The sequence below is a fragment of the Anarrhichthys ocellatus genome, unplaced genomic scaffold (assembly GCF_004355925.1).
Source record: "Anarrhichthys ocellatus isolate YVR2014 unplaced genomic scaffold, GSC_Weel_1.0 scaffold29, whole genome shotgun sequence".
In the NCBI taxonomy this organism is placed as follows: domain Eukaryota; kingdom Metazoa; phylum Chordata; class Actinopteri; order Perciformes; family Anarhichadidae; genus Anarrhichthys; species Anarrhichthys ocellatus.
The window spans coordinates 4,107,859-4,121,411 of record NW_022280059.1 but is presented as its reverse complement, the minus strand read 5'-3'; the positions used below and the strand labels follow the sequence as shown (position 1 = coordinate 4,121,411).

The window sequence follows — 13,553 nt, the reverse complement described above, 5'->3', positions numbered from 1 at the left end:
AGGCTTGTCAAAAGTGAGGGTGATATGTCTGCAACTACTCTGAGGGGCCCACAGACATGGATCCTCTCAGCCCCAAGTCTATTCTTTGATATTAAATAGGTGAGTAGTGCGGGTGTTTGTGCTGGCCGCGCTCCAAATAAAGTCTGACCTGAATGGTGAGGGGGCAGGAGGCACTGCGAGGGGGAAGTCCTCTGTCGGTAGCTGTCACCGTCAGGGTGTACTCGGCCCGCTCCGAGTGGCTCAGAGGGGATGATGAACGCAACTCCCCAGTGTTTGGGTTCAAAGAGAAACGCTCAGCTCTGGGACCTGGGAGAGAAAGACGGTCCCAACTTTAACTGGAGACCATGTACGTGGGGGAGCAAAATGCACTTTATTTCACTTCACTTCAAGTGTATCATAACAATGTTTACAGTATGTTTACAGTATTTACACACATGGACACCGATAATGATCCATTTTTTTTGTCTAAAAATCCTACAATAAATGCTTATACCATGGCCATGGGTGGCACTTTCTTAAAAGACAACATGCACTACATTTACATACATATATTAAATATTTCTCAGATATGAGTACTCTCTTTACTACCTGACAAAGAGTAGAATACGGTTCCATTCTCCCCTTCATCGGGATCTTTGGCTTGCAGCGTGCCCACTAAAACCCCAGAGGACTGTCCTTCTGTCACCTACGGGTTAAAACACAAATCGATGTCACCAAAGCCATGAAAGAAATTTCATTTTCTGCCTGTCTGTGTGTCCGGTCTTGTGGCATCACCTGTATGATGAGATTTTTGCCCGACTGGCTGTGGGTGAAAGCAGGGTCATTGTCGTTGTCGTCCAGGACAGTGATGAAGGCTGTGCCTGTGGCGCTGCGTGGGGGTGAACCTCCGTCTTGAACCACCATCACCAGCTGGTAACTCGACTGCTGCTCTCTGTCCAGAGTAGTCCGTGTACTGATCTCACCTGGGGGGAGAAGGGGGTGGATGAGAGGGATTTTCTGCTGAGGCACTAGTCCAGAGCACTGGAATAATGATGAGAGATTTAAGAGCCAGCAGGCTTTGATCAATGACACACAAGTAACAGACATGCACAGTGTGCAGATGTGCGTGTACGTGTGCACACACACAAATAGGAATTTTGGAAGACTGGCAGATGCTGTAGAGAGTCACAACTCAGCCAGAAACTAATCACAAATTAGACTGTGAGTCTCCACCCACAGACTAACAGGCCCAGCAGCCCAATTAGAGCCCAGCAAGATGCTTAGTGCCACTGTCACCATCATCTGACTGAATTTATGATGGCGGGGAAGAGGCAACTGTAGTCTCTCATCTTTTAGAGATGAATAAACATTAAATTAGCTTTTTTCACAAATCATTTACATTTTCTATGACTTAAAGTTATTCTTGCGGAATCATGACAGCTTGTCCTTCACACTGATGGAGGATATTTGAGCCCAGCGACTTGCTCGGTTATTTTCGGCTCAATCTACAGAAGAGAATGTAATAGTAAAATAAAACAGAGCATTCTACATTTTTGGGGTAAATTGCCTCCAAATAATCTGGAAGACATCCAATATTCAACAATAATATCTGTAGTGCAGCCTTTCTTTTCTTGTGCTGACCTTTGTCAACAGCAGCTTCACACATGGCATTGCAGCTTTTTTATTTTTTATTTATGCCTGCTCTGTTCTTTAAGCATCTCTCTCTTAAACATCTCCAAAGACATCTTTACATAAAGTGTGTAGTTTCTCTGCATAAAAGCACATACTTTTTTAGTTGCCTAATAAAGTAAAGCTAAACTATCACCATTCCACATCACTCCAATCCAAGAGACCAGCAGTGACTGCTGCTGGGATTCATTTAACAAATAGTACATCACATTTTCAATTAACCTGTGTGGGAGTTAATTTGGAAGTGGCGATCGGGGTGCAGGAAACGGTAGCTGAGGCGTCCATTGGGGCCACTGTCTCGGTCTGACGCCGTCACGTGACCAAAGCCTGTTCCTGCAGGCAGGTTTTCTCTTGCAGCCATGAATACCCTCTCCTGTGTGAGCCGAGGAGAGTTGTCATTCTCATCAGTCACCGATATCCGCACTGTGGCACTACCCGTCTTCTTCAACTGTCCATGACCTTGGCTGGCCAGCACTGTTAGAAGATACATGTCCTTGACTTCTCTGTCTAGGGAATTCTTCACAAACAGCCAGCCACTGTCTGCAGCAATGCCAAACCCTGCAGCATCTCCATCTGGACGCAGGTGATATGCCAGGGGACTGAAGTAACCTGAGCCAGTGGTTTCTCTGTTCAGAGCCCTGACCTGCAGGAAGCGTGTGTTTATCGGAGTCCCTTCTTTTAGCTCCACGCGGTAGGTGAGGGTATCAAACACAGGTCCCTGGTCATTCTCTGCCTGGACATGAACCACAAGCACAAAGGTAGCACTAAGTTGGGGTACTCCACCATCCTTGGCAATCACCTGGAGGTCATAACGGGGAGCAATCTCATAGTTGAGGCTCCCTACCAATCGGATCTCTCCACTGCTGCGCTCTATACTGAAGGTCCTCTGGATTCCACTTGGAGAAGAAAGGTCAAAGTTGAGTTGCCCATTGACTCCGGAGTCTCCGTCCTCAGCTTGGACACGATACACCACTGTGCCCATTTCTGTATGTTCCGGCAGCAGCAGGGACTCGGAGGACGAGGGCAGGAAAACAGGCGGGTTATCGTTGATGTCTGCGATGGTAATGTGGACACGGGTCTGGCCAAATGCAGGGGGGTTACCACTGCGGGCCTGCACCTCCAGATCAAGAGCTGACTGGGCTTCATGATCCAGGGGCAGACTGGTCCTCAGGGCCCCAGTGTCAGGATCCACTGTGAAGTAGCCTCCTGGGTCCCCAGAACTGATGGTGTAGGAGATATCTCTGGAGGTGCCTGGAAAGGGAAAATAATGACAAAAACCAGAGACACGTCACCATGGCTCAGGAGGCTGTGCTAAAAGCACTGAAGTAACAGTATACTCCAATGATGTCATTTTTCAATTTGCATTCCTGGAATAGAGCCCTAAATACTCAGAAAATGAATACATAAACACAGTTGTGAAATGGTATTTTTGATTGATGTTATTTCAAAGTAAAGTGTGTATAGTGGCCCAGTGCCTATTTGTACAAGTGGTGCAGGGAGCAGAAAAGAAACTCTCTTAAGCCTGATCCAGTGTGACTGATAAATGTATTCTGAACTATTCAATATGGACTGTGAAGCTCAATTTGGGTGTCTGTGAGTGAGTCAGTAAGTCAGCAAGTGAGTGAGTGACGAGGAATAAAGGGCATGTGTTTGTTGTCCCCACCTATCTTACTGCTGGCCTTGACGATGCCTACGACTGTCCCCCGCAAGACATCCTCTGATACAGAAAAGTAGTACTGAGTCTGTTCAAAGACAGGTGGAGCCACCAGCCCTGCCACCACGCTAATGTTGACTCTGGCACTGACGAGGGCAACCAGACCGCCACTGTCCTGAGCGGAGATTACCATGGGAATGACAGAGTTGGCCTTCCCGTAGACAGACCGAGACAGGGAGATCACTCCTGTAAAAATAAAGACGTAGATAAGGTTGAGACAAACATTGCACAACTTTATAAAACACGAACAATAAAAATAATGTGATGGAAATGTCAGGATGACATTGCAGGACAAAATGTACAGTATACATCAAAATGACTTGTGCCTACCTGTGTCTTTGTTGAGAGTAAAGTAAGGGGAGGCCCCTCCAGGTACTGTTTTGTATGTAATTCTGCCATTCTCGCCTGAGTCTGGGTCATAGGCGGTAACTCTGACAACAGATGTCCCAGGGGCGCTCTGCGTGCTCAAACTGACAGCATAGCTGACTGGGTAGAAGGCGGGTCTGTTATCATTAATGTCAGCCAAATCTACCTTCACATAGGCTACTGAGCTCAGTCCACCCTGCAGAGGAAACAAAAAGCTTCTTTGTTATATCTTCACATACATTAAATCATGAACAGGAAAAACACACCTGAAAGCAGGATTGAGGCCACATTAATGGTGCAAGTAGACCACATTAACAGCGAAAGTCAGTAAAAGTAAAAACCAGCAGTAAATCCTGTTAAAATTTCAATGTATAGCAGCGGCCTCTAAAATATAGTCCCTGCCGGTTTGTGCAGGGATACAGATTGATAGTTTCCCTCGGGAAAGAGCAATATGTCATGACCCGTGGAGGGTGAGAGGGCCCGCCGCAACAGAACAATCTGTTACATAGGCTTTTCATTTGCAGAAAATACAGTGCAGGCTTTTCATTTCGACCAGGTGGCAAAAACGAGGGAGGCGGCAGCCCAACTTGTTAAAATATTACTGCCTTGGCAGTTGAGGCATTTCTCCATCTGATTGCTTTAACATGGCTGCAATAATTTTTCTTTAATTTTAAACATTTTATTTGTTAAGTATTATTTGGCATAAAGTGAACAGGATATACTCATTTGATTATTAAGCCAGCCATGGAGATTCAATATTTAGTTTTTTACTTGACTGCTCAAATCAAATTTTTTCTGCATGGTTGGCCATGTCTCTGCTCTGCCTTCTGTATGAATAGCATGGCTGCTGTGTTTATAGGATTACTCTGCGGCTCAACGGATTCATATTAAGCATGATTTCAAAATGCGGTGGCTCACCCCATCCACTGCAGTTACAGTAAAGTCGAAGCTGGCTGGCCCTTGATCTCTGTCTAGTGCAGCACTCGTGCAGATCTGGCCAGTCTCCTTGCCAATGGTGAACTGAGATGGAACCAAGCTGGTAACGCCAGAGCCAAGGGAGTAGGTAATGGAGCCAAAGGAGCCGCCGTCTGCATCTGTTGCAGTCACCTACAGAGAAGAAAACATGCTATTAGGTAAACATTCCAACATTGTGCATTACAATTTGAATTTATTAAGTTGGAAGGGAAATATCCCACTGGATAAACTCAGCAGTTTCCATACTCATTAATAATACTACTCTAAAGCCGCAGCAGATCACATCTAAATTCTATTAGAGGGATATAAGAGTAATGGCGATCCACAAACTGAAACAGGAGCACCATACCAGGTGCCTTTTGAAAGCATCTTTGGACCTGGTCTTTGTTGTTTATCTGAACGTGAGCATGGGCCAACCAGGCTCTTTGGCAGAAAGGGGCTCAGAGGGAATGAAGGAGGGTGGCGGGGAGGAGGATGACTTCTACAGACTCTGGGAGGCATGCCAGCAGGGAAAATTGCCTGCTTCAGGAGTGGCGTCTGTCTGCAAAGGACAGTGACAGGGACGGCTGCGCAACAATGGGATACCACACAGTATGCTTCAGTGCAGCGCATTAGAACCCATAATATCCAACTTGCGGTCTGGTTTTAATAATGCCGCGCATCTACAGAGGCCTGCAGCTATAAAAGCAGCTCACAAGCCATCAGCCAGGGAGCCGACTCAATTACTACAGGATCTCCCAAGACAGCGCAAGAGCAAATACACCAATCAGATTGGACCCCTAGGTACCAGCAGTATAATTGTTTGCAAGTGTTGGCGCTGGATCACAGTTTGCCAGAGATTACAGTCAGGCTAAACCACACAAGTTGATTAGAATTCTCCTTCCTTCCATCTTTTATAAATGGATCTTTTTAGGAAAACGCTAATTGTTAGAAAAAAACCCGAAAAAGCTCAGTTCATGCTCTGGTGCTCCGCAACACTCAGCAGCAGGGAGCCTCCTCTGCGTATGACGGAGTAGTTCTCAGGAACATTGCCAAGAAAAATAAGGCAAGTCATGCTTATCATCAAGAGCTGACTTTTTCTAAAGATGGCATTGGTATGAGTGTGAATAGATGGAAATCATTCATTCCAGGCGATGAAGGTTTGGCTACTCCGTCTCTTTCCTGAGCAGATGGCAGACGGGGGACTCAGCAGAGAGCATGCTCCACACTCTTGACTGTAACTCCTAACAGAGGGTGAGTAGTGTGTAGGAGTGAAGGGAGTTGTAAAGCTGGCAGAGATGCAAGCCAAAGAGAAGAATAATAAACCGCATGAGGAAAGGGGAAACCAAGAGCAATACAAGAAAGCCACTCCATCTCTTAACGTGCGGAGGCTGCAGCTTACTGTAATATTTTATCATTTTGCAGGGGGACAAGTTATTTATAACAAGCCCGCAGCTTTATATGCTTGTTTTCTTTCACAGTTGTGTGATGAGTGTCAGCTGGAGGGAAAGTTGAAGGAGCATTCTAGCAATACCTAGGTTTTATATATGCTGCAAACATTTCAAAACAGATCTGTAGTGGAATATGTCCCCCATTGTGACTGACCCGCGTGGCAGGCATTGGATGTACGAGCTATTTGAGGAGACTCCGTGTTGCTTTCCATTTAAGCCACAACCACCCATAAAAACTTTTTTTTACAAAGTACACCCATATGCAGTTAAAGAAAATCCAATGTAAAAAGCCCACATTTATATTGATGATACAAAAACTTGAAAAAGGAAAGAAAAAAAGATGAAAAAGTGAAAGTTACTTTTGGTGAGGTGGGAGTTGGAGCTCTTTTGAACTCTATGAATCAATAATGACACACAGTAAAACTTACTGGCGTGTTCAAACTTAACACAAAATTACATTACCAGTAAGGGTTCCCAGTACGTTTAAAAAGTTTAAACTTGAGCAAAGTACAATGGTACAGTGTGTGCACCAGAGATACTGAGCAAAGAGACAGGGGATTGAGTGATGCGTACTCCATGAAATAATTTACATGAGGAGGATCCGGTGCTTTAATAATTACCCTTCTCCCAGTGCTTCAGCACTGCACAGAGTATAGTGAAGATATTTGGAGCCATATGTGGTTTGAAAAATATGTCTCCATGAGTTAAGTGTATGACTGTATGTGGGAGGAAATATACTGTAAAATAATGAACCACACAATCACATTTGCAGTAAAATGCCGGAAGCGATCAGTCTATTTTGGAATCTGCAGAGACTGTCATTTCAATTCCACTCTCATTCCTGAGTTAACAGCCTATCACTGTCATCTTGGTGGATCGCAGACTTCTCTATCCAGGAGATTATAATTTTTCAGCCACACATTTGAAATGACATATGAGGCCATATGCAAAAAAAAAGCAAAATGAACAGGACAATTAGCCAAACCCCAAACCATGAAACCAGAGAGATGAGGATAACCTAACAAAATGTGGCCTCTGTTGTCAAAGATTAAGATAAATCAGTAACAAAGCCAGTATAAATCTCAACAGATGAAACAAGATTCTCACAGAATCTTAGATAAAGACTGAAAGTTACTTGGGATGTTACATAATGCTGCAGTTCAGCAGCAATGTAACAACAAAAGGTCATCCATCATTCATTTCAATACTTTGACGGGGGACTCAGCAGAGAGCATGCTCTCCTCTACATTGCCTCCTCTACATCTCCATACTGTACATTTTGAGGAAAAGGAAATAGCTATAACTAAGAAAGTTTTTTAAGATGGGCAGTCATAAGTAGGAATTCTCCGCCCTACAGGGGGGAGAAAAATAACATTCACCACTTTGTCGTATCCATCTTGACATGGATACTAGAGGCCTCTCTTTCTGTTTCCCACTGACTTTTTACACTTTCTACTGCAATGTATAGGTATTATGCAAAGTCTCTATTTCTATTGGATTAAAAGTTCAAAAGCAGGAGTAATCTTAGATCATCAGCAGCAGCCAGCAGTATTCTCCCTTCACTCTGTGTGTGTGAGTGAGGCATGATGGGAGCTGTCTTATCAGCAGGGGAAAGGCAACGTTTGGCCGGGTCCTTAGTTAAACAAGCTGGGGGAATCCAAAGATAACTGGGGCACTTGTGGTTCTCCCATCAGATTCCAGGAGCCTTCCACAGGAGACTTTCTGACTGACTGACTGTCCAGTCAAGAGAACAGGATTCACAGGAGAGAACATGCATTTGTATGTTTATGTAGAATATGTTCAAATGGAATAATGATCCTGAAGCTTTTGGATGCTCCAAAGTGTTCTGGGCCATGTCCTCACTCTGTGGTCTGAGAGACAGCCAGGCCTGGAAAAGAACATGCCCAGGATTTAGGTGCATTCTATTTTTAGAGTTGAATTTCCCAAAAGACCAATTACTATTCTCATACATGATTGACCATCGTGGCTTTCTAGTTCTTGTACTTATATTTTTGTGGATAAGGCAGAAGCACGTATGTCAGCATGCCCAAGCTTCTGCGCCTCTATTCATCTCCATTGTGCAGGCATGCAAAACAATTCTCCCGTGGAAAGAACCGGTGCAAAAACCTGTGAGCAAATGAATGATGTAGAGCCGAAACCAGGCCAACAAGGGGTGAAATGAAGGCGATGTAGTTTTTAATCATGCTCCCCGTATTTTAGAGTGCCCAGTCAAACAAATCTGTCTCACGTAGTCCTTAGTGAGACCAGCCAATCAGGACTGCACCTCTGCCAATCCAAATAGGCTAGAAATGACGCAGTGCGCATGCAAATGTTTGCCAAATGGGAAATTATCACACACATCAATCAAACTCTGCATGCACGCGTCCTTTGAATGTATTTTAGCAAAGATACCAACCTACAAACACTCATTCTGCACTCTGATTACACACCAACATCTTCTCTGTATTCACCGGGATATATATATATATATATATATATATGAAATACTGGATGACATTTCTAAAGCCAGTTGGCCATGCAACTGTGATGGGCTTAAAGAAGTGAATAAATTGTAACAATTTATAGATTTTTAGATCTGTGTCAATGTTGAACAAGAACAAGTTTCAGTCTTTAAGGGTGTAGAATAAAGAGGACTATATTTGACAAACTGCGGAGACTTAAAAGTTAAGGAATCTGAGTACTCCACCTAATCGAGAGAATTTAGTTGCCATTTTTTTGGATAAAAGATAAGGTATCTTAAACTCCAGTAATGCCACAATTTATGACAATCTGATCTCAGATTCACAGCAAGATCAAGCCCAATCATTTGCCTTTTCTCCAAAAATGGAAACTATCCAAATATGAATTTAATAATGCCATAAAATCAATAGTAACAGTTTCACAGACATGACCAATTAATCCTGTAATAGCAGGATTATCACAAAAGCAATTACATGCAGGTCTGATTGATGGAGTGACATGAAGATCATTAAAAGACAGTAAAGGCAAAGAGGAAAGCGTAGGCTCAAAGAAATCAAAAGACTGGGCGAGTTGTAAAAGTCTGGACTGAGAGTTGCTTTGAGCTTTCACAGCTGGTGTGAAGCCGTGCACACTCCTCTCACTCCATTGTCCTGGCATCACTTCTAAGGACAGCAGAGACGAAGAGAGCAAGGCAGAGACTTCCTAAAAGCCTCATTCACTACTTTACTAACGTAGCAGACAGACAGGATAGAGACTTTGTGCCATGTCCACCACCACACTAAAGAGCCAGAGAGAGACCACACCAGTCCGGTGGAAGGAAGATGCCCACACACTGTTGACCAATCTATCCAAAAATATAAACATTTTCCCCACAGACAGTATTGTCTGGATTCCAACCAACCATATGTGAGAGATTTTGATGGTTACTCAGGAGACAAAAAGCTGATATCTTCACGGCATAGTTTAAGACGTATGTAAGGTCTATAAAATGGTGATATTAAATACTACCAAACTTTGGCCTGTGATATCTGGTTGCTTTGTACAAGGGTGATAAAAGTAATGACATTTCAAAAGATGTCCCAGCTGAAACAGAATGGAGGTTGTTCATGAAGCTTTCCAGCTGTCTTATTGTGTTAATCAGCTCGTTTGGTGTGAGAAAGCCAGAGTAGATACTGTGGTCTTCCTAAAGCTCTACCTGACTGAAGGACTACTGGATGCTATGCTACACTCTTTTCTGTGTTAAGGAGCACTGGCTGTGAGGTGAACGTGACACAAAAAGGTCTTGAGACTTTTCTTTCTTTTTTTTTTTTTTTTTAAGGTGCTCTGCTTTTCTTTGTATTGCACAGATTTTTGGTAATGTTAGTATATTAAAGTTGTAAGTCAAAGCTTTGTCTGTGTAAAGGAGAAGGGGCAGCTTACATTGCAAAGTGACAGTTTCACCGTCGGCTACATGCTACATGTTTACATTTAGAAATGACCATTTTTTAATTGAAAAGTTTGTGGCACTAGAGAAATGTCGTGAGCTGATTTAAGTCTATTTCCTGGCAATCTGTCTGATAGATTTTGATATTTTTGTATACAAATAGAAATATTGGCGTGACGGTGACGCTGTAGAAGCTCAAGGGGTCATCAAAAACATTATAGGATTCACCCTGTGGGGACCATTAATATCCACAGGGAATTCAACGGAAATCAAGCCAATAGTTTACCATACATCACATCATGTGCCAGTGTTGGAAATGTTGACCTGAAGGAAGTGCAAGACAAAAGGCCACAGGGGCCACGTGAACAAGTGTTAGAAGGTTGGATGGACTGAAACACCAACACGCTTCAACCTCAATGCTTTTGGGGAAAACATCCATTTGATGGGAACAAGTCTTTGCGTGTGGCCCACCAAACAATGGCTATTCACAGGAAACGCTCAAAAACAGCGATTCAAGCGTGACTCTCAATTATCCTTTGCATAATTTCTGTTGTAAAAGCCTCAGCAACGTTACACTGGCATTGGAACAGCAACATATATGTATGTTATAATTACAGACCAAGCAGCTATGTGGAGCTGTATTATTAGCAATTCAAATTGACAAAACTTCTTACGGTATCCCTGCATGACTTCACATGAACAATCTATTCCAGATTTGTCAATTGCTTTCTCCGTCCAGATGTCCATTAAAATACATCTGCTGTATTGGGGTATCCCTGTGAAACACCATATAACTGTCAAGGTCAGTAACCATCTTAATCACACTGATTTCTCTAAAAATATACAGTTATGTGCCAGTTGCCAAATCATCTCGTCCTGAACTGTCCTTTTACTTTGTAAATGATTTCCAAGTGTCCTTACAGGGCTAATGAGTCGACCAGACTAGAACTTTAGAAGAACACATCCATTACGCGTGTGCTGAAGGATAAACATGACAACAGATAATATTTCACAGTACATTTTCCAGAATTACATGGTCTTGACATAATTCAGCTAAGTAACTTTTGGCTGCCTTTGGAAAAACTGAGCAGCTTTTTTTGACCAGTCTGCAGCAACAAAGCAGCATCTTGCCAAGCTTATGATCCCAGCAGGTCTTACTGCCCTAGTTTCTTAGAATGGGATCGTCTCAGTTCAGGACATAAAAGAACCACGTTCTGACACGAGGAGACAAAAAAAGGTATTGATTTCTAAATCAACAAGGGTCCCATGAACTGCAGCTTGTCATCTTTCTCTGTGTAGTTCACTGACATAAATGTGGAGGACTTGGGTTAAGGGCAGGTTAGGGGTTAACCATTAACCCTTAACACCATACCAATCAGCAGGTTGGTATGGTGTTAGGGCCACATATCTGGCAGAGGAACAGAGAGGAGGTAATATAGCAGAAAGGGATATAATGACGGTGTTAGAGTGCAGACACAGGACAGGATAAGGTTTCTGTCTCTTTCCTTTCTTCTCACACATCACTCACCAGAACTACTACACTGCAGGAAAAAGGCAGTCAAAACATTGTAACAGTTTCTGTGTGAAGCGGGTAGTAGGTCAGTGTGTTGATTAATTAAATGTGATAGAACATAAAATATAAGAACATCAAAGCCAGAATGCTAACAATTGTTTATGTTACCAAATGTTACGATTTTGGAAGGCCCTCTTCTAAAAAAAAAGGCATGTTCAATAAATTGGCTATTTTTTAGTTATCACCAAATTTGTTTTCTTTTGAGAAGAACTGTTCCCCTCTTTTAGTATTATAAATGCTACTGCTTTGGCACAAATACACTTCTATTGAGTAATAACATCAAGAATACCATGTATTGAGTGGCATCATAATTTAAGTTTCCAACACAAGACTGAGTGGTGTTTTAAAGCTCAATTTCTTATCAAGTTGCAGCTTGGCAGTCATAATCATAAATTTGCCCAAATGAACCTCCAGTAAACAAGCAGCCTGTCGGTGGGTCTATATCTAATGTAATCTAGCAACATAAGAAATGAGTCTTCAGAATGAAAATGTTTCTGAACCTGTCTGGGTTCACCACACGTTTCTGAAGTCTCACACTACTTAAAATATATGCAGGCTCTCTTTGTAGTTTGCAATTTAAGAGTTGTGACAAACTTCAGTTGTTGGAAGTTAGGTGGCCTGCCTATTTTTTTTAAACTTTCATTAGACTTTCTTCTAAAAATGAAGCATCTGTCTTTAATCTATACCTTGCATCTGGAGATGGTTAAGCATCAAACCATTTAAGGAGAAAAGGGTTCCAGAAAAGCAAAATGAGCAGAGAGGAGAGATATTGTTCAGCTAAAGAAAAATAGGTAGCGCTATGTATATGAGCTGAAAAGACTGGAAGACCAGACATGCAACACTTCTTCTTAAGCTTTCTAATTATTTGCGCAGGTTAATTAAGTACAAATGACTGCAATAATAACAACAAAAAGCCCGACTGAGGGCAATAGGGTAGCAGAGTAGAAGCACGTATGTATCTGCTCTATACAAGGATTCTGTCTACAGGCAGGTCTGTGGTCATCAAGATGGAATGCAACTTCACCGTGAAAACAACTTAAAGGTGTTTTTAAAAGCCTTTGTGTGTGTACTAACCCAGTCAATATTTGATATGAGCCGTGATCCCAACAGTTAAACTGGGAGCATTTGATTTGTAACTCTTATTGAAAATGTCTAAAGATGCCGGAAAAAAAAAACATATGCAATTTAATTTTGAAAAGCACGTGGATGGAAAGGTTAGCAGGGGGTCCTGGGAAAGGCCTGTATGCCAGACATGATGCTGACCTCGGTGTAGGCTCACAGCTAGGGAGGACTTTGCCATATTGTGCAGCATTTGCCAACGCTGACAAACTCTTCATACACAATATCTGGGATAATTCTCAATCAAGGTTTAGCTTTGGTTGGAAAAATAAATATGACAAAAACTCCTCTGGAAGCGTAAGCGTACTGGTGTGTGCGGCGTTAACCCTTGGCCACCTGGAATGACAGAGGCAGCTCAGTAACCCATCTGAGAGCTCCTGCTTAAAACATTAGCCTGTTTATTTTCCAAAGGTCAAATGGGAGAAACAAAGCTGCCACTATTTTCTCATGCATGCTGCCCACTAATTATCCAATGGAAAGAAAATAAAGAGAAAATTGCTAGTTTAAGAATGAATAATCATTTTGAATGACAATCTCATAACAACATGTGGAGGTTAGAGGATTTAAAACAAATAAGTGGGTTGGAGGAGCTTGCGATTTTATATTTCCAATCGGTGTAAAATTGTTTGCCATTAGCTGCTTCGCAGATGTGGAATTCTAGGCGATTTGGAAAAAACCACACTTAGACATTATTTCAAAGAGCACAGCACTGGTAAAATGCTCATTTATACCAAATTGTTTTTAAGCAAATGCACTAAGTATAAATAATGCATTTTGCAAATCTGACATACGATTGATTCTCAC

At 42.5% G+C, this 13,553-nt stretch overlaps 1 protein-coding gene across 1 annotated transcript in view; it reads right to left on the bottom strand.

The window, feature by feature from the left end:
- The window catches only part of LOC116392378 (protocadherin-16-like), a 79,235-nt gene that overhangs the window by 14,069 nt on the left and 51,613 nt on the right, over positions 1–13,553 (bottom strand). The window contains exons 3-9 of the mRNA XM_031863762.1: positions 4,667–4,855; positions 3,713–3,944; positions 3,332–3,568; positions 1,891–2,919; positions 775–962; positions 589–685; positions 149–306 (exon numbers count right to left, since the gene is read on the bottom strand). Coding sequence (XP_031719622.1) covers positions 149–306; positions 589–685; positions 775–962; positions 1,891–2,919; positions 3,332–3,568; positions 3,713–3,944; positions 4,667–4,855 — 2,130 coding nt within the window. The remainder of the gene's footprint in view (positions 1–148; positions 307–588; positions 686–774; positions 963–1,890; positions 2,920–3,331; positions 3,569–3,712; positions 3,945–4,666; positions 4,856–13,553) is intronic.